Here is a 22,587-nt window from a genome sequence, read left to right on the forward strand (position 1 = left end):
CATGCTGGACATGCAAACAGTACATACACAGCCCACTTTTGATGACATGCGCAACGTTGTGCACATAGATGAGAAGTGGTTCAACAACACTAAAATTGCTAGGAGGTATTACTTGTATGGTGGAGAGGATGGAGAGGATGGAGAGGATGAACCAGTGAGGTTAGTTCAAAATAAACAAGCAATAGACAAAGTCATGTTTCTAGCAGCACTTGCAAGGCCTAGATATGATGCGAATGGAAATTGCTACTTTGATGGCAAACTAGGTATATGGCCCTTCGTTAAGAAGGTGAGGGAATCTATTTGCTCTATTTGTGTTGGTTTGAAATCATTTTGAAACTAACTTTCCATTTCATCAATGTTGTACGAGCCGGCACAGAGGAGCAGCCAGAACAGACCGAGGGGTACTTTGATCACAAAATCTTTGACAGTTTGCAGGGACATAAGTAGAGCTTTCTTGATTACGAAAGTGATTCCAGCTATTGTCTCATGTTGGCCTCAAGAAGATATTGGGCAGACCATATGGATACAACAGGACAATGCACGAACACATATTGCAGCAGATGACCCTGCATTTGCCCTTGCGGTTGCCCAAACAGGACTAGACATACGCATAAAAAATCAGCCCCCAAATTCCCCTGACATGAATGTGCTTGACCTTGGATTTTTCGCTTCTCTTCAATCCAAGACATTCCTAAAGAATTCTAAATCCATGGAAGAGATTATAGAAAACGTGCAAAAAGAGTACAATGAGTATGACGAAGATTTGGTTAATCGGGTTTTCTTAACCCTACAATCTTGCTTCATAGAAGTCATGAAAGTTGATGGAGGCAACGGGTACAAGATACCCCATATGAACAAGGATCGCTTACAAAGGCTTGGCATGCTCCCTACTAGACTTACTTGTGAACTTGAATTTTATCAAAGTGTGGTGCGGTCTTTAAGTTAAACGAATAGTAGTTGGAACAATGGTTGCATAGAAAGGCTTGGATTTTATTTTGTTGTGATGCAGCCTTTATGTACATAGAGCTGTATTATATTTTGCAAGTACTGTTATGCAAAATCTGGAGTAGTTGCACCTCATCAATATTTTCTTGTTCAGTACTTGAAGAGATTAGATTTGTTTTAATTGTGTTATACATGCTTACACTACCGACCGGCAACTCTCTCTCCCATCGCTGCATCCCTTCCTCTCATGGCTGTCACGTTCTCTCCCACCACCGTCACCGCTGTGATGCGCTTTCTCCTCACCGCCTCGATCGTGAGGCTCAATGTAGTGTACTTTCTATAATTGTCATTTGTTTATCCTCTCTAATGCACCAGACCCAACATCAAATTTGGGTGGATGTGACACATCTTAGTACAATGAATCTGGACAGACGTCTATCCAGATTCATTGTAGTAGGATGTCACATCTACCCAAAATCCTTTATATTATGGGATGGAGGGAGTACATATCATTTGATAATCAAGCTAGCCATGAGAATTTTGTATTATACCACTAACATTTAGATTAGGGAACCTATCATAGTGGATAAATATTTAGATTAGGGAACCTGAAATAGTAGATAAATATTTTGGCTTCAGTGTTGACAGCTTGTCATCTTAGTAGTATATATTACAACAAAATAGTATTAGTTTGGTTATAGTGCATTGATGAAGATGTATGAAATCAGATATTCAGTGATTTTTCTCTCAGCTAGAACATCAAATTTCTCGTAGTGTTACAGCACATTGTACACAGAAGAAGAATGATTTACTGCACATTCTACACACATGCATGATTTGATTCATCATCTCAAATAGGACACCATGGACTGCTACCATTACTTACAGAAAAAAGAAGTGCATTACATGGTTTAAATATACACATAATAAACTTTTGCCCTGCCTTGGCCAATCTAACAGCTAATCTACAAACACTTCAACGCAATTTTCATCCCAACCTATCCTGCACATAGCTTCAGCTAGAGTTTTTGCCAAAAGCCAACACCCAACCTATCATGCACATAGCTTCAGCTAGAGTTTTTGCCAAAAGTCGAACACCCAACATTCACCCAAGCAAGTTACTAGGACAAGCTGAACAAAATGCACTAACCATAACAGCTAGCATCCTAAGTACTATTACTACCTTTTCATCACTAATTTAATTCATAATAACATAAGCATGCATGAACACATGGGATTGAGCATGTCCATTACCATAATTCACTGTCGTCGACTTGCCCATGGTCGCGCCAATCCAAGCCCACACATTGACTATTACCCTTGTCATCACCGCTTGCCCTGATTGCCCTGTCCTTCTCGTCATCGTCGCTTGCCTTCATAGACTTGTCCTCCCTTGTTGTCTTATCATCCTTCTCTCTAGCTGCCTTATCATCCTCCTCCTGTCTTGTGGCTTTTTCAAAATAAGATCTTCTTGCCTTCTCCTCTTGTGCAAGATCTTTCAACAGGCCTTTGAAGACAGAGTTGGTGAAGAACCTTCGCCGGCAATGTGGATCGGATGGGGGATTTGGCATGGCCACATCGCCTCTCGATTGGTCCTCACCTACTCCAATCTTCTCCACGGAGTCTGCATCCTCCGGCTGCGAATCAGGTACAAAATCAACTTCCCTGACTTCGCAACTATCCCCATCGACCACTTCTTCCTCATCGGATCCAGAGTCAGGGACGAAAAGGAATTCGTCACCGATCTCACCTTGTGAATTCGGGACAAAATCTACACCTTCCTTAACAGGGTACCGACCAACACGACTCCACCAAGTTCCGCGCCGCTTCTCGCTACTGCCAGGTCGCGACGTCATCCTGCGTAGCTTCTCACGCTTACTAGGCTGCAGCCCTAAGAGGAGCCGCTGCATGTCGCCAATTGGATCCGAGCCGCTTCCCTCCAACACCGGTCCCCGCATCCATTCAGCTGGACCGCCACCCCCCACCGCCTCTACCGGCCTAGAATCGCCGGATCTGGCTGCAGGAGGATTGTCCTGGGGAGGGAACGGCATAGGAAAGCCACGGCGAATCCCGGCGCGGGGAGGGGTGTGGAGAGGGTCGGAGCGCCACATCTTCCACCGGGAGGAATAGGGAGGGGGGCAGCGGCTAGCGCCTGGAGGGACGGGAGGAATCGCGCCGGGAGGGATGGGGGAAATCGCGCCAAGAGGAAGGAGAGAAGCGATTTCCCCGCTTCTGTTTCGATGGCGAACGAGGGGAGAGCGTGAGATGTGGTTGGGAGTTTTTTTTTTCCTCTATCCGTATGCGGGTGGATGGGTGGTGGGAATCTTTCCCTTTTTTTTCTCTCTGTATAGGACAGTGTGGGGCACAATAAAGCTGTCGCTGCTGCTCCTCGGGAACTCAAAATCCACTATATTGCGGGACAAACCGGTAGGCTCAAAATCCGCTATATTGCGGGACGGAGGGAGTAGGTGAGAAGAGTGGATGATCAACTCTGTTTTTATGTAGTAGAGATAAGTAGGCAAGCAAAGCATAATGGCGTGTTTCTTAAACAGGAAAATACACCTATTTTAGAAGATCTAACAATGCATCAAACACTAGGTTAGTACTAACCCTATAGACCATTTATCCTAGCTTCGCCCATGTCCCAGCATGCCGCATGGATGATGGTCACGATGAAGGCACCACCACCTTCTCTGCCCGGACCATTGCCACTGCCATCTTCTCCGCCTAAACCACCGTTGCTGCTACCTTCTCCTCTTGGACCGCTGTCGTCACCACCTTCTCTATATGGACCACCACCACCGCCACCCTAGAGGAAAGGGGAGGGAATTGGAAGAAAGGAGGAGAGGGGAAAGGGCATCTTGCACTCGAGGAGGCTGCAGAGCTCGTTTGCTCCTCAGCCTCCGCCGGCACGCGTTCCCTCAAGAGTTTTGAATCCACTCCCCATATATGGTTTATAACTCTAGATATTGATTCCATAATAAGGCCCAATTCCAACATACTACCTTGCAAAGATAATTCTCAGCAGCCAGTAAATATTTCCATGAATGATATTATATATGTATTATATGTCTTGAGGAACGACACAAGAAATATAATGCGACAATTGTACCATTATACATACGAATAAGAACTATAAACCATGTAAGGGCGTGTTTAGTTGGAGGGAAAGAAAATTTTTGGGTGTCACATCGGACGTTTGACCAGATGTCGGAAGGGGTTTTCGAACACGAATGAAAAAACTAATTTCAGAACTCACCGGGAAACCGCGAGACGAATCTTTTGAGTCTAATTAAGCTGTCATTAGCACATGCGAGTTACTGTAGCATTTATGACTAATCACGGACTAATTAGTCTCAAAAGATTCGTCTCGCTATTTCCCCATAACTGTGCAATTAGTTTTTCTTTTTATTTATATTTAATACTCTATTTATGTGTCCAAAGATTCGATGTGATGTTTTTGGGAAAAACTTTTTGGGAACTAAACGGGCCCTAAATGTTAAGATCAAGCAATATGCATAGTTAAGACTAGGGTGCGGGCTGTAACCTCTTCTCGGCGCAAGTGATGTCAGCTGTTTGTGCGCCGTTGTTCTCGGCCACCCAAGCGTCGTTGTTCTTGGCCGCCCGAGCGTCGTTGGCTGGTTGTTGAACTCGGGATGGACCCTGTGAGGATTGTCCGGCTGCGGCAGGAAAGCCGAGTTGAGGTACTGCATTTGTCTCGCCCATGCATCTCCTTCCGGAAAGGTTAATGGATTGAAAGTAGTCTTCCTGAGCAAGGAACCAAGTGCATTCAAGTGTTGGGCTGGTGTTCGGTTAGAGTCTTCAGGTTCACGAGGATCCCCCAGATCATCCGAACGGATTTCGCCCTCTTCAGTCTTCATGCACGTCCTCCACAACGCCATCGATCATGTTCACTTCACTTGAAAAGTTGGATCTTGAAGACTCTTGATCGTTGAGGCTGTGTATAGCGGAGGGCTCACAAGGATCTATGCTGGCATATGCGATCATACAGTCTTGGGTCCTGCAGGGTTGTCGTTGTTCACACGTGCAGCTCGAGATTGATCTTGGTGTCGGTGAATCACACAACAATGAGCTCGGGTCGTAGATCTAGTAATCATCTAGAAGACCTTGCAGCTAGTAAGGGGGTGACTTTTTGGTTTGTGAATCAGGCACCACTCCTTCTATGGGATGTGCACGGGATAGCTCGATTTTCGCAGGCCTTGAGTTCCGCTTTCACATGGAGTATCACCTTGCAGTCGATCAAAGGGTGCTGCGATGTCTCGTGGATCGAGCACCAGGTGTTGTCGTTAGGTGGAGATTTCCTCATTGGCACCGGACCATTGTCAGATGTCATGGGCTTGGCCGCTTTTGGAATTTTCTGTAGAGCTGAAGTTGTCGGCGCCCTCTTTTCTGACTGGATGTGAGGAGCGGCCAGCGCTAGGTTGTCTTCCATTGTCCTTGCAATGTTGTTCTCGATCCTAACTGGCTTTGGGGAAGGCGAGATTGGAGTTGCAGTGAAAACAGGGAAAATGATGCATCCGACTTGAGTCCATGCAAACATTAGCTGGGTAAGATCTGCCAGGCCAAGACGACTGTGGGCATACACTACTACAAAAACCCTCATAGGGACCGGCTCATAGGTGCCGGTTCATTTAAAACCGGCACCTATAGAGCTTTCCCCACTCCTCGAGGCTGAAAAATTGTAGAACCGGCACCTTTAAACACTGTAGAATCGGCACTTATACTATAGGTACTGGTTTTTTAAAAGAACTGGCACATATAATATGTTATAGGCACCGGTTAATTAAAAAACCGGCACCTATAATATATTATAAGTACCGGTTAAATAAAGAACCGGTACCTAAAGCTTTGAGCCGAGCCGTCCAGCCGATCGAGCCCATCTGCGCGGATCCACACACGGCGTCCTTATCTACTCCCTCGAGCCCATCCGCTCTCGCATCTCTCTCTCTCGACATCTCTCGCTCTCTCTCGCATCTCTCTCTCTCTCTCGACATCTCTCTCTCTCTCTCTCGCTCTCTCCATCCGCGCGAGCTCGCAGGCGATGGGTGGCGGCGGCGGCGCCCTCCCCTCCGCCGGATCTGGAGGGAGGGGAGGCGGTAGGCGGCGGCGCCCTCCCCTCCCGCCAGATCCGGCGGGAGGGGAGGCGGCGGCGGCAGCCGCCGCTGCCGCCGCCCGGAGGAACGGAGGCAGCGGCAGCCGCCCGGAGGAACGGTGGCGGCGTCCTCCCCTCCGCCAGATCTGGCGGGAGGGGAGGCGGCGGAGGCGGCGGCGGCCGCCCGGAGGAGCGGAGGCGGCGGCAGCCGCTCGGAGTAGCGGTGGCGGCATCCTCCCCTCCGCCAGATCTGGTGGGAGGGGAGGTGGCGTTGGCGGCCCGGCGGCGGCGGTTCGTTCTTTGGTTTTTTTTATGAATGTTGTTTTTTATGAATGTGATGTTGATGCATTGTTTGAATGTGATGAATATGATGTATGTGATGAATGTTATGTATGGATCTGAGAAATCTTTGGGGGAAATTTGGGATTTGGGGAAATTTTGGGATCGGCTTGACGGCTCAATGCATCGGCTCGATGTATTGAGCCGATTTTTTTTTTGGCTCATGGGCGCCTCAAAGGTGCCGGTTCTATTTTTGCTATAGGTACCGGTTGCTAGTATTGGTGCCGACCTATTGGTGCCAGACGGAAAACCGGCACCTATTGCCAGTTTCCAATCGGCACCAATAGGCCTTTCTGTACTAGTGATAGTTGTCGGAAATCCTTGAGCTTGAAGCCATCTCAGCGAAACCTTGAGCACCAAGTTTCTCTAGCTGGTGCGCCATTGTCGACGGGGACACCCGTAGACCGTATCTTGAGGGTATTAGGGTATATCAGTACGAGGATCTATATGAAACGATATCAAGCACACAAAAAGACAAGGATTATGCTGGTTCAGATCCCTCATAAGGTAATAGCCCTAGTCCAGTTTATAAGGGATTACAACAGAACCACAGAGATTACAACAGAGAACAGCAGAGCTAACAAGTTACCAACTAGATATCTGTCGAGAACAATTTGACGAGATCAGGCGGCGACTTGGCTTCAAGTTCCCGATTGCTTCTTCTATGGCGAGTGGCTAAACTATGATTCGATAATCACATACCCCCTGGGGCCTTGTATTTATACCACAAGTATCTTGGCCTCCAAGTAAAACTCAGAGAGAATTCCCTTCGTACGAGATCGTAAAGTCCGCCTACTCCCTGAATAATACTCTGACTCCGATTAGGGGAGATGATTTCCTTATACACTGTTAAATTCCATTATCTCTAAGGTAACCTTCCCGTATACTTAAGGGTATCCTTACCCATATACTTCATTACACAAGGATAGAAGGTATGCCTTATTTGTATAACCCTTAAAATCATCTATATGCTTAAGTGGATATTCCGATGTTGATTTTGCTGGTTGTGGAATCGACAGAAAAAAATACTAGTGGAACATATCATTTTCTTGGTACATCATTAGTTGCATGGTCTTCTAGGAAACAATCTAGTGTTGCTCAATCAACCACTAAATCTGAATATATTGCTGCTGCTAGTTGTTGTTTATAGATTTTTTTGGCTTATATCAACTTTAAAATATTATGGTCTTACTTTTGAGAAAGTTCCTCTCTTTTACAATAACACAAGTGTTATTTAATATTGCTAAGAATTCTGTACAACACTCACGCACAAAGCACAAAGTTGGGTTTCAAGTTTAGTCAAGAGTTTTGTGAGGAGTACTATTGTTGCACTTTGTAAACATGAATAGAAGTAATAAAGTTCAATCTACTTTGAGATATCTTCGATATGTGTTTGCTCGTGTTTCGGTAGTCACACCGACGAGTGTACGACGGTCCGACCGGCGGCGGCGATAGGCGACTTCGGCGCATCAGCCGGTCAGACCGGTGAATCTACTCCGATCAGACCAATCTACATCGTAACGAGAGTAACTTTTAATTCCGGTAAAAGTTTGGTTTTTTAGTAGTTCGATCATTCACCCCTCATCTGGTTGGCTTAATTAGTTCTTACTATACTGTGGCGATCCCACAGTAGTAGTGTGTTCCACTTAATTGATTGTTGATTGAGTGATTTAACAAGTGATTATTTCATCCATTCATTCGCATATAGTACAACGTACCGGAGAGTTGATCGATCTAGCATGCCCGCGAGAGCATGCTTAGGTCACCAGTTCTCAAATTAGCAATTCTCTCTTTACCACATAGGTAAAGCATATCAAACCTTCTATCGATGCAAAATAAACACTCATGTGAACTTGGCGCATCTTTAAAAAAATCCTTAGTCCATATCATTGAATTGGTTCAAACTTATTTATGATGTTTGTATTATATTTGGGAAGTATAGGCACATGAGAAATATTCCCGGAGAGATGAAAATCCATCTATGACACAAAGTCATGGCTGTGTTTAGATCCAAACTTTGGATCCAAACTTCCAACTATTTCCATCACATCAACCTGTCATACACACACAACTTTTCAGTCACATCGTACCAATTTCAACCCAAACTTCTAACTTTAGAATGAACTAAACACAACCCAAAAACAGAAGGTACAGATGGTCGATATGATGGAGGTACACTCAAACAGGAACAACATAGAAACCAATTGCGTCAACATACGACGAGGTGCGTCCAAAGAAGCCAACTATGCTGCCATCACTGTGCATTGGAGCCTCGAAACGAGTTCCGGTTCCTTGTCCAAAAGGTCCATATCTATCAGCATTGGTGGTAAAGTGGATTGACGTGATAACACTGGAGAATTTACCAAATGGACCAATTGTACCATATACTTTCGTCACGAATTCGGAAGGGCCAAGCTCAATCTGCAAGAACAAGATTATGAACGTGATTGAAATACTTTTTATCTGAGTTTCAAGAAGAAATGAACGTAGAACACTGAATTAATGGACACCTACCTTATGAATTCTGCCTCCATTCCCGCCCCACGGACCTGCAGCGTGCTTGTGCCCATTCTTGTCAGCATATGTGAATGCAAGTGAGTCGACGACAGCACCACAACTAATTGTTATACTCTCCAGACGTTGGGGTTGCATAGTGATGTCGATGTCCTGAGCATTCCCTCCATTTCCACCCCACGGCCCAATCTTGGTGATCCCAGCCTAACAATCGATTGCAAAACCACATAGTGAACTTTTAAAATATTTCTGAAACATATAGAGTAGGAAAAATAGTCTAAACTCTCAAAAGAACATCCCCTCGTTGTATGCATGTCATCCAAATGGTTATGAAAAAAAAATCAACAAGAGATTAATATGTGATAAATCACTCTACAAACTTGCAAGTTAAAATTTAACTTTACAACTTGCAACGAAAAAACAAATTTGACTGGGACTATACGTTAACTAGCCATAGTTTAATTTGTTTTTTTCATTGCAATTTTTAGAAGTTAAATTTTAACTTTCAAAATGTTTGTAAAGTGATTTATCACATATTAATCTATTTTGTTGATTTTTTTAAAATTTTTTATAATCATTTGGATTACATGCAAACAACGAGGGGATGTGTCCTCAAGTGTTTAGAATCCACACCCAGATATCAATGATAAAAAGGAAAGGAAGATTTGAATCAAAGTATATGTGTGTGTGTGTGTGTATATATATATATATAAAATAATATAATATATATATGGTTGTGTCTCAAATGGCTGAATTAAGTCTATGTTGGATCCCTCAATTTCTTTTCTTTGACCGTGCCATGCCGAGCCAGCCCACCGTGCCGAGGGAGCAGCCCAGGCATGGCCCGGCTGTCAGGCTGAGACGGCATAGGCCCAATCCCAATCGGGCCGTGTCGTGCCTGGGCGGGGCCAAATTCCTATGCCTTATGCCGGGCCTCGGGCAGAAACAAACACACACACATATATCACATATATAGACACACACACCTACCTCTTGTTCGATCTTTTCTTGTTCAGGGTTGATATAGACGCCGATTGCATTGACATACAGATCTCCTCGACCGAAGAAGCCAATAATGCTGGCATTGTTACGCATTGGAACCTGGAAAGGAGATCCTTCTACTTGACCGAAAGGTCCGTAACTACGGGCATTAGTGATCAAAGTCAGCGATGTTACGACATCTTTTGCAAGGGTACTGGATGGACCGGTTGTTCCAGAAAACCCAATCAGAAACTCTGAAGAGCCAAGCTGAACCTGCAAAATATAATGCAAGCATTAGCACAACTAATGGGATGGATATATCAAGAAGCATAAAATAGGGCCATTTTTGCTTGGCTTCGAGAAGTGGAAACATGTATGGTTCCAGCAGTTTAGGCCATATCTGATCTGTATGGCTCTCTGGTGTGTTCTTTCCTACTTAATGTAATGGTTGGATAAAATGGACATATGCTTCCCGAGCTCCTAGACAGTGCGATTTAAAAAAAAAAAAACTTTTTATATATTTAATTTACTCGGTTGTACCCTTGAATAATTATCACAAATCATTCAGTTATTCAGCCATTTGGCGTAAAAGAATAGACTAAAAACCGAAAGCCTGATGTTTCAATAGTTTGTCATTTTGTCATTGACTGTGTATTTTGATCCATCAAATTGAGCAAGAGAATATATTTTTTTTGTGCTTAGATCCTAAAATTAACAAGTCCATCACTTACCGTATGAGTATTCCGACCAGGACGGCCCCATGGACCAGCAGTGTGCTGATGCCCGCTCCTGTCACTATATGAAAATCCGAATGATTCGACGTAGTCAGAACTACATATTGCCACACTTTCGAGCCGACATGGTAACACATCGATGTCGTGTGCCTCCCCTTCATTTGCACCCCATGGCCCAATCTTAACAACCGCAGTCTCACAAATGCAAAAAGATGAGAAGCCAAAAGTTAGAACAGAAATAAAAAAAAAATGAGAGAGAGAGAGAGAGAGAGAGAGAGTACCTCATCTTCGTGTGTTGCATCCTGATTAGGGTTCACATATATGCCAAATGCGTCTACATACCAACCAATACGTCCAAAGAAACCAACAATGCTGCCTTTAATTTGTATAGGAATCTGGAATGGGGTTCCTCCTACTCGACCGTAAGGTCCGTAAATACGGGTATTTGTGACCAAAGTAAGTGATGTTATAACACCATGTGGTGCCCTGGTAAATGGAGCGATTGTCCCAGAAATTCCCGTTAGATACTCTGATAGGCTGAACTGAATCTGCAAGCATTTCAAGGAGAAAACATGGATTATAGCAGAAGAAACGGAAAACTAAGCAATTAGCGCATATGCGCGCTTTTTGAAGTCAATGAGATGTGGTTTCAACAATACTCCGATTTAACTCTTGTTTAGAAATAAAGTATTTTACATAATGACATAATATATATTATGGTGTTGGACGCATGCTGACCGTGGTCCGACGACTATATATTTTGGTGTAACTCTGATACATCATTAACATTCATAAGCCCAAAACATGAAACAACATTCCTTTTTACTTATTAACGGGGTAATAACTTTGACCAAGTACATTTACTCTTAACTGTATGTAATGAATTGTCTCTTAATATAACAGCATTCCTTTTGACTTAAGGCAGTAATAACTTTGGCTAACATTTACACTCACCGTATGGTTGAGGTGGTGTTTGGATTCAGGGACTTAACTTTAGTCCCTGTCTTTAGACACTAATTTAGAGTATTAAATATAGACTACTTACAAAACTAATTACATAAATGAAAGCTAATTCGTGAGACAAATTTTTTAAGCCTAATTAATTCATAATTAGAGAATGTTTACTGTAGCATCACATAGGCTAATCATGGATTAATTAGGCTCAATAGATTCGTCTCGCAAATTAGTCCAACATTATGGATGGGTTTTATTAATAGTCTACGTTTAATATTTATAATTAATATCCAAACATCCGATGTGATAGGGACTTAAAAGTTTTAGTCCCATCTAAACAGGGTCTGACACCTTTATCAGGTCCATCACCGCCCCATGGACCTACTTTGTGCTGCTGTCCATTGTAGTCGTAGTATGAGAAGGCAATTGAGTAGATGACTTCACCACAACCGATCATCAAGCTTCCTAGACGGCAGGGTGCCACCTCAATATCACGATAATTACCTCCAATTCCACCCCACTGCCCAATCTTGGCAATCCTCACCTGAGCATATGGTAATGAAAAATTAATGTACTACTACGTCGTAAGACAAATGGGACAGCTAGCAATGCCACCACACACTTTTTAGTGGCAGTACTACTTAAAAATTAACACTAAAAAGTGTGTGGTATAAATTAATCTATATTTTTCTTCAGAAGAAGTTAATGTATATTGCGAAGCATTATCATTGTCATGGTGGAATCCTGGTGCAGGACTATCCACCAAAATTTAAATCATGGTCCACATAATTAAATATGGTTGTGTACTTGTGTGCAGCTAGCCCTAGTTGTTATATATAATTGCTTTCTTTTTTTTTTTTACCTAGTTGTTAAATAAAGAGAACGAAAATTATCGCTTCACTATCCAAAATAGAAAAAAAACATACATGGGGGAGATAATTTATACTCCCTCGGTCTCTAAATATTTGATGCCATTGACTTTTTCAAACATGTTTGACCGTTCGTCTTATTCAAAAAAATTTATGAATATTATTAAAGAAACTTGAGTAGTAGTAGTATATTTAACAATGAATCAAATGATAGGAAAATAATTAATAATTACTTAAATTTTTTGAATAAGACGAACGGTCAAACATGTTTTAAAAAAAATCAACGGTGCCAAATATTTAGGGACAGAGGGAGTATATAGTCGGGTATAACATTTTTGGGAAGTCTGCTATATGAGGTTTTCAGAAAGCATGCCTAGAGGTTTAGCAATACGGTGCGAATTATAACTCTTTTTAGTTCATTTGTTACGACAATCTGTTGCATGCCTTTTGCATTTGATTCCGTTTGGAGTGGGGGCACTTTTAGTAGATGATCATATATACCTTGTTCCAGGATGACATTGAACTACTAGTTTCGTCTATCTGTTTCAATTCACGAATAATATCCCGCATACTAGGTCTATTCTTTCTCTCCACCTCCACGCAACGTAATGCTATTTCAATGCATCTTTTTAATCGTTGGCAATCTTCTTCGGTTGATGCATAGTTTGATGTTGCCTCCATCCTATCCCTCCATTTCTTGCATACCTGCAAAATTGTAATACAAGCTATAGATGATAACATATACCGTTGTTTTTCTGGACAAAGTAACATACGAAATGTCTTGTGAGTTAAATTAGCAAACATTCGTTGCCTGTCCATGGGGTAGAGGCTGTAGTACAAATCCTGCTACCTATTATATATAAAACCTATCATGCGAAAGTGTAACGTAATAATGGATAATATTTGATGAAATAACAATTGGATCTTTATCAAAGGTAAAAACTTTTCTTACAAGCTCAATAAATTGTTGGGGGGGCATGTCATCACATTTGGAATATCCCAAAGGACCTGCTATTATCTGCAGGATTATAACACCTAAGCTGAAAATATCATACTTATTTGAGATTTGGCGTCTCTGTATATACTCCGGTGGCATGTAATACCTGCATGGTAGCATAAATGTCAAGCAGACTGCGGTGTATAATTTCTTAAACAGGCACTGTTTGACTGATTACATAAAAATTAAGAAGATTGAGTTTAAATAAGAAATTTACTAACTCGGTGCCTATGCAATTCCTGGTGGTATGAGTTTGTGTTCCACCGAAAAGCCTTGATAAACCAAAATCTGCGATCTTTGGGTCCATGTTCTTATCAAGCAGTATATTGGCGGGTTTAAGGTCTAGATGATAAATTGACTCTTTCAATCGCTCATGAAGGTAATATAAACCTTCACAAGTCCCTTTGATTATTTTGTACCTTGTGCACCAATCAAGTCCATGAGATTCTTCTGCACAAGTAGACAAAATGCAACTAACTTACGTTTTTGTAAAATAGGTAAAACCAAACCTCTACATCCAACCGGATGGGCACAGCCAAGCAAACTAACTAACTATAAGGTAAATTGAAGAAATCATGTAGTTCTTTCTGTAATCAAAGTGCAACGTACCACATAGATGCTTGTCAAGGCTTCCATTCTGCAAATATTCAAAGCAGAGAACTCTGTATATGGTACTGGAAAAAACAAATTCTCCCTTGTGCTCGATATGCGTATTATGTACTTGATAACAATATCCAATTAACCTTACAATATTTGGATGCTGAATCTTCATAAGGTTATTGAATTCATTCCTAAATTGTGTATCATCAATCCCTGACATATGATAAAGCTTCTTGACGGCAATTTCTGTCCCTGCTCTTTCCACTCCCTGTTTGTGATATATATCTAATAGATTAGTATCATATATACTCTTGGACAACTTTTGTTACACTTTCTTACTTTGTGCCACGTAGGTTTATCCAATGACTAAGGCCCTGTTTAGATCCCACCCCAAAATTTTACGCCCTGTCACATCGAACGTTTAAACACCTGCATAAAGTACTAATTATACGCTAAAAAAACTAATTGCACGGATTGTGACTAATTTACGAGACGAATCTTTTAAGCCTAATTGTTCCATGATTTAATAATATGGTGCTACATTAAACATTTGCTAATAACGGATTAATTAGGATCAATAAATTCGTCTCGTGGTTTACTGACGGATTCTGTAATTAGTTATTTTTATTAGTGCCCGAATACCCCATGCGACACCCAAAACAATATCCGATGTAACACGCCAAAACTTTACACCCTTGGATCGAAACACTCCCCTAAATATGCACTGAAATTTGGTTTCAGGTTGAAATCATAATGGATGTGACGTGTTGTCGACATGCATGGGTGAAACACAGTGGCGCATAGTGTGGAATTTATCCATAATAAACATACAATCACAAAATAAGTTGTACCTTGTAAACTTCTCCATACCCACCACTCCCAACTTTTCTGCTGTCTGAAAATCCATCTGTAATTTCTTCTAAATAACGTAATGGTAAATCACGTGCCGTCATCCGTGAATGATTTCACTTCCCCCTGGTTGTTATTATAACAGTGTTATTTATCAGCCGGCCGCTTTCACACCCTTTTTAAATCCACTAGAAAATATTTCAAATATAGAAGAAGATAAATGCACGATTTGTGTTTTTTCTAGGTAAAATGTTGCAACATGCATGGACCTTTAATTGCTCATAAGCAAAATCATCATTAAACCATGTCTCTACGCTAAAAATGTTGCATTCACAGAAAAAAATATGGTCACTATGGAATGCTAGATACGTGTTAGGTATATTTCGGGAACGTGCGACTAATTCATTCTTCGCCAACTCAACTAGGCTGAACCGCTATCAATACTACAAAACATCAAATAAATATCAGCACTATAGGTACTGAAAGTGATAAAACGACACATATAATGTCTTAGCCACCCACGCGCCGACCCACGCGTCCGTGAGCCCGCCAAAATACCAAGAACCGGCATCTTTATATCCTAAGAGGTGCCACTTTATAAAAAAACAGCATCTTTTACCTTTGTCAGATATAGAAACCGGCATCTTTTAGTTGGCGTGAGACACACCTGGACACTTTTGTGGGAAAAAAATAGATGACTGTTCCTTTGTCAGATATAGAAACGGGTATCTTTAAGTTGGCGTGGGACCCACCACCATAGAAGCGGCACTTTTGTGGGGAAAAAGAAATAGATGACTGTTCTTAGAGGAAGTTTAATAGTATAGCCAACTACTAGCTCCAAATCATCTATAGCGAATGTAATAGCTAATTCATACAATAGTTGTTTACTATACTATTAATACCTAATCCTACCTGTCATACACACATTACGTCTTGGAGTCCGTGCTGTAGCTGGCTACAAATCTATAGCCCGCTGCTTTTATCTCTTTAAAATACTTCCTCCGTCCTAAAATACTTGTCGTTCTGGATTGTTTAGCATATACTAAGGTTAAAAGAAAAAGAATATAATACCCCTTAATAATTAATAATACATAGTTGGATGTGGGATGGTAGTTAGGGGTAGAATGAGGAGAAATTTAAATTGGAAGTGGTTAATGTGATATGTAGTACTTCAGAATGACAACTATTTTAGAATATTTTTAAATACTAGAAAGACAAGTATTGTGGGACGTAGGAAGTATGCTTATAGAATGCTATTGTACGGTACCTGCTCTTAGTCAAAACCGACGCTTTTCATATAGACTGTGTTTAGTTTCCCCCTATTCCTAACTTTCCATCATATTATATCACATAAAAACTTTTCTACACACATGAACTTTCAACTTTTTTAGAAACTAAACACACCCATAATCCGTTGGTGTCTGGCTGTAAAGTCAAAGTGGTCAAAGGGGAGGGGAGATGTGGGTCCCGCGGGTCCCACTTCCTTTTCTCTTCTTTCTTCTAGTCTCCTGCTTCTTTCCTTCCTCCCTTATCTCTTCTCTGCTTCTCGTTCTTCTCTCTCTCTCTCTCTCTCTCCTCTCGCTCTTTCTTTCTCTTGGCCGAGCGGAGCAGCAGGGGCGGGCTGGCACGGCGGGGCGGCGCGGAGGGGAGAGGGAAGGGCGGCGCCGGGCAAGGAAGGGGAGGAAGGTGGGGGCGGCGGCGGCGGTGGAGGCCCTCGCGGCCGGCTCGACCTGGTGAGCTCTCTCTCTCTGTCTGGAACACGAAATGTCGTCTGCTCAGCCTCTATTAGGGCATCGATCTGATGAGGGCCTCCACCACCACTTTGCCGAGTTGGGATTTATTTCAGATTCTACACGTACCTAGCCCTTTGTGTTAGAGAGTATATAGAATGGAACCCTATAATATATAGAATCGAACCCTTTGTGTTAGAGATTTAAAATAGAATGCCATCTAATCTGTTTTTCTGATCTTGAGAGATCTGTCGATTTTTTTATATGATATGATGAAAAGTTTTAGTGTCAGCAGGTATCAAAGATTATTGTGATCTAAATGCAGTTGTCTACCTTCATCCAATGTTTCTATAAAATAAATTATGGGCTGCACTAGCTATGTAGTGCTAGAAGTGAACCATTTAACTTTCGCTGGATTGAAGTGAAACATTTACTCTGTAATGGCTTTGGTTTAGCTAGAAGTCAACCATTTTACTTTGTAAATGTCTTTGGTTAAGAAAAGGTTGGTAACCATTAACCAATGTTCCCTGTATTTAAACATGTTGTCATTTAAACAGCTCCTATTTTGTCATGTCCTCACTATGAGAGTAATGATTATGTCTTATGGTTAAATCTAATGCTTTGTTGTTCAGCGAGAGTATGGATCTTTAATTTTATTCGCCCACATATGCTTATTGGTAACGCTTTGTTGGACTCCTGATAGGGCGCGCAATGCGTGCAAATTGTCTAGTTTAATTTGTGTTTTATTTGGTTGGCCTTGGCCCTATGCACTTATGCAGTTAACGTTTTCTCCAATGCGAATTTGCCACGTATTTGGTTGGATGTCAGGATGCACATTGCTGGGATTAATTTAAGGGATGATGACTGACTGCATCACTTCAGCTTTGACTTATGATTTTGTTTAATTTGGATGTTGGCACAGGGGCCGAGCATCCCGCATTGCAATAAGCAGACAACTGGACTAGTCCAAAGAGTTGTACATGAGCTTTTTCAATCTCTACAATCATCAGAAAGCATCGCTATGTGGAGTGTGAAGTTGTCGATGGTAAACGTTCCAGCCTCATGTTCTGAATTTGAACCCACATCACTAAATCTTTACTCACATTGATATGCCATTTCTCAGGTGGAGTATCTGGAAAAAGTAAGGTCAGTGTTTGTCATGGGCATTGGGCTGGAAGGCAGAGACCCATAGGCAGCCCATATCAATTAAGTTAGGACAGCATTATTTGTTAAGTTGAAGATAAGATTAGATTGAGTTAGAGATAAGATTAGATTGAATCCTTACTTAGGGGTCAAGCTATGCCATCTATATAAGGATGGGATTGTGTCTATTATCATCAAGTAATGAATATCAATTAGTCTAACCTCTCCCTCCCAATAATGTTCTTCTCCGTAGCCTAGATCTACATCCCTTCTCCAAGAGCCGACGCCACCCGGCTATCTTCCCGGCAGTGTTTATCCCGTCATGGCCTCGGGTCATGACAACTTGGTATCAGAGCCACTCACCATAGCTTCTGATGCCGAGCGAGTTCTCCGTGTCACGGTGAGTCATCTATTGTACCCGGTGGATGAGTATCTACTCCACCAATTGTTTGATGGCTATGGAGTAGAAAAGAAGATTGAAGTGCACCAGATGGGAACATATGTGGAAGCCTCTGTTCCGTTTCAAACTCGAGCAGCCGCTGAGCATGCTTGGAACCTCAACGGCCGTGCCATCTATGATGGTTGTTGTTGGTTGGACATACAGTGGGAGCAACCGTCCAACAACTCCACGACACCGGTGACATCTCTCTCCATGATCATCACGGAGTGGAAGGAAGACATCAAGGAGTTGAGGGCTGTCCTGCAGGACTTGGTAGCATTTTTGCAGGAGGAGCTGGCAAAAGAAAAGGAAGAAGGGCGGCAATGGGACTAACGGTGACGCCGGCGCTTGATATGTCATCAATTCAGTCAATCCGTCCAGTGGCCTCCATGTCGTCACAACTTCAAGATCTCCAAGCGAGCAGATCTGCGTCACAGGCCATGCCAAGGCGGCCATCGACCTCGGAGTTGGACTTGGCAACGGCGTCGTCGTCGGCAAGGTGGAGTGATGGAGGCGAGCAGAGCCGTTGTTGTGGGCCCACGAGGACGACGAACGATGGACGAACTATTTCCGCGAGCTCTAGATGCGGCAGCGGCGGCGCTGATCTTGGAGGTGGCAGTTGGTGGGTTGGATGGGCGGCGCGTCTTGCTGGGCGAGAAAGGAACACAACAACGCCATTCTTTTCACACAGTAGGTTCGAGTCCTTATTATTTGGAGGCGCTACGGACGAGAGAAGCTGAGGAAGGGTTTTTTCTCTGCTTCTAATGGGCCGACAACTATTCATTTGGGCCGATCAAGTGGAGTGGCCTTCCAGTGCCGCAACTCATGGCTTGGCTGTTGGGTTGGCCAGGTAGACCTTGGCTGTAGACCTTGGATGTGAGACCTTGGCCCATCTACAACATCCAAGACATCACGTGTGATAAGTAGTATTAAATTTAAGTATGGAAAAATGGTGTTAGCATTGAAAGAGTAGTGTCTAGTACTAATTTTTCTTGATGATGTGGAGTTTATGTAAACTATGTCTAGTGTCTTGGATTGGGACTGGCCTTAGAATTTCTACGGAGTTGCATTGGTTCCAGGCTTGTGGCACGGCATGGCCTCGTCCTTTCTTTACGAGACATTGGACGGGATCCACCTCCTGCTAGTAGAACATATTTCTTCGTATTGGCTTTATCTTCTATTCCAATTAATCTAATAAGTCGGGATGTAAAAAACTTATGTTATCTTAGATTGGAGTCATTTGAGTTTAGAAGTCCGTGTTGCAGCTCGAGGACGAGCTGCTCAAAAGGAGGGGTGTAATGTCATGGGCATTGGGCCGGAAGGCAGAGGCCCATATGCAGCCCATATCAATTAAGTTAGATAACATTATTAGTTAAGTTAGAGATAAGATTAGATTGAGTTAGAGATAAGATTAGGTTGAATCCTTACTTAGGGGTCAAGCTATGCCATCTATATAAGGATGGGATTGTGTTTATTATCATCAAGCAATGAATATCAATTAGTCTAACATCTCCCTTCCAATAATGTTCTTCTCCCTAGACTAGATCTACATCCCTTCTCCAGGAGCCGACGCCGCCCGGCTATCTTCCTGGCGGTGTTTATCCCGTCATGGCCTCGAGTCATGACAGTGTTGTTGAGAATATTTTCTTATGCTTCCTCTGTACAGATTCGAATGTTAGAGAGTGTCAAACTTTATTTCATTGTATCTCAGGGACCTTCTTGACTTGTCCAAAGACAACCTATAGATCAAGGAGTGTAAAACTCAAGGGATCTACATTTCTAGAGCAACAGAAGTAAGAAAAAAGTGCTTAAGATATGTCCTTGCGTTTTCAATTTGACTTAGGAAATTTGCACCTAGGAATTTAGACTTAGGACATATATATGCAAATGTTTTCAATTTAGACATGGGAAATTTAGACTTAGGAATTTCTGTCTTAGGATATATTTGCAACTGTTTAGGATTTAGACTTAGAAGGTTTTGAACTTAGGATTTTTAGACTTAGGTATATATATTTATAAATGTGAATGATTTGGCTATGAATATGAATGTGCCTATATGCAAATGTGTTGTGAATGTGAATGTGGCTCTTTGTTGGTGAATGCATGTGAATTGTGTGATTTGGATTATGTGGTTGTGAATATGAAGCATATTGGAATTGTCAGGTGCTTCTATTTGTATGTGAAATTGTCAGGTATTTTTTTAATTTTTTTTACCCAACATATAGGTGCCAGTTTTTCATTACAAACCAACACCTATTATGCTTGCCACGTGTCCCTTTTGGGCTAAAACCGGCACCTATATATGGGATTTATAGGTGCCGGTGTTTTAAAAAAAACTGGCACCTATTAGGACAACCACATGGCTGAGTTGGAACAGGCACATTTCTCCCCTAATAGGTGCCGGTTGTAACCTAAAAACCGGCATCTATTACACATATAGATGCCGGTTTTGAAACCTGCACCGATGACCGAAGTCATCGGTGCCATCTCCATGGTGCCGGTTGGGAAATCCGGCATCTATTAGGGTTTTCCAACTGACACTGATTAGGTTTTCTATAGTAGTGTATGTGATAAACTATTCGCTAAATGATGTTGATATGAGGATTACGGATAGCGTGTGCTAAGTTTCAATTACGGAATTCGAAATAGAACCATAAATTTATATTATATATCACTAGTAACACCAAGTTTCACTTAAAATCTAAAAAGTTTAGAGTACATATTAATTACTCATACATTTCATAGCTAGGAATAATAATAATAATAATAATAATAATAATAATAATAATATATAAAGAAGGCACACGACGATAAGTTATCCCATTTATACGCGTACCAAGGACATGGTTTATCAACTTATCATTCATTATCATTGTTGTAATTAACCACTATCTATAGCAGTCTTATCTCTAGTTATAGAGAGAGGAGAGGGGCTTCGTCTTTTTAAGTCTCTGAAAAGCCAGTTCACACGCGATCCAATCAAGGAGGCAGTACTTCTGCTTGAATTCCTCTAGATCCTACTCGCCGATATTACCGTGGAATTCTGAGAAGCAACTAGTTGGTAGTCAGCTTCTGATAATCTGGAAATGATTTTCTCAGCTTCTGGCTTCTAATTAATTTTCTGGATTATACAACTATAATTTATTAAAATCTGGAAAAATGCTGAAATATTTGGGGAGCTTCCGATTTTGGGATATGCTACAGCTGCCATAAGTTCCGCCAAACATACCCTAATACCCTAAGTCTACTAGCGAACGCTAAATATTTGCACCTAGGATTAATTCTTGCCTGAATATACAAAACTAAAGCTGATTTCAATCATTCGTAAATCTTTCTTGACATTAACCATGAATGTAAACCCTACGCCCGACATAGCTAAATCAATAATTACGCAAACAAATTTGCAGGGAAAGATCTCTTTTATTCCCACCACAGATAGTAAGTAGGTGGGATCCGGCCAGAATGAGCGGTCGGGCTAGATGGTACAGGTGACCATACTATTGATCCTCTCCTCAATCTTTTATAGATTCTGGTTTGTCTAAAATCAACTCCTATAATTTTTTTTCATTTTTTATTAGGATTAAATTAAAAATAGGCACCTATAAACCACTCACTGTATTTACTTCAGACAGTATTCCATAGGACAGCATTTGAGTGTCTCCTATGGAAACTCTTCCATGATATGTACGGGCCGTCACATACAGCCAAGGCAGAAATAGCAGAAAACGGACTAGCCAAGGCGTAACCGCGTAAGTCAACAAAGCAAGCGTTATAGCGGATACTACGTCTCGTGGTCGAATAATCCATAACAAATACTGTAGATATATGCCAAGACTTCACGACTCTCTTAGTACAATAAGATAAACACACTGTATCACACATTAAAAAATAGCGGATACTACGTCTAGTGGTCAAATAATCCATAACAAATACGGTAGATATGACAAGACTTTGTGACTCTCTTAGCACAATAAGATAAACACTGAGTCACATATTGAAAAATAGCGGATACTACGTCTAGTGGTCGGATAATCCATAACAAATACTGTAGATATGCCAAGACTTTGTGATTTTCTTAGCAGAAGAAGATAAAAGCTGAGTCACATTGAAAAATAGCGGATACTATGTCTAGTGGTCGAATAATCCATGACAAATACTGTAGATATACCAAGACTTCACGACTCTCTTAGCACAATAGATAAACGCTGAGCCACACATTGAAAAAAGCATGTGTTGCATCACTACGTACAAAATGTGGAACTAATTAATGATTAGCAGTACATATTTACATCTTAATTGTTACCTAAAGAAATTCAAGCAAATAAATCATATATATTAAGCTAGCAGCACATCGCCTTGATCTCATTCATATCCTAGCCC

General features: G+C 41.8%; 1 protein-coding gene and 1 pseudogene across 1 annotated transcript; one reads left to right on the top strand and one right to left on the bottom strand.

Moving 5' to 3' along the window:
* Positions 1-8,575: 8,575 nt before the first annotated feature.
* LOC127753813 (mannose/glucose-specific lectin-like) lies at positions 8,576-14,999 on the bottom strand. Its single transcript, XM_052279259.1, has 12 exons — positions 14,898-14,999; positions 14,056-14,314; positions 13,668-13,896; positions 13,402-13,552; positions 12,951-13,154; positions 11,929-12,124; positions 11,581-11,591; positions 10,908-11,174; positions 10,624-10,821; positions 9,902-10,165; positions 8,912-9,115; positions 8,576-8,818 (listed from the first exon to the last, which is right to left on the bottom strand). Exons 1-12 carry the CDS (start codon positions 14,997-14,999, stop codon positions 8,576-8,578), a joined length of 2,328 nt encoding a protein of 775 aa, XP_052135219.1.
* Positions 15,000-16,436: 1,437 nt separating this feature from the next.
* On the top strand, positions 16,437-20,250 carry LOC127753822 (uncharacterized; annotated as a pseudogene).
* The last annotated feature ends 2,337 nt before the right edge of the window (positions 20,251-22,587 follow it).

This window comes from Oryza glaberrima, chromosome 11 (genome assembly GCF_000147395.1).
Source record: "Oryza glaberrima chromosome 11, OglaRS2, whole genome shotgun sequence".
NCBI classification, from domain to species: domain Eukaryota; kingdom Viridiplantae; phylum Streptophyta; class Magnoliopsida; order Poales; family Poaceae; genus Oryza; species Oryza glaberrima.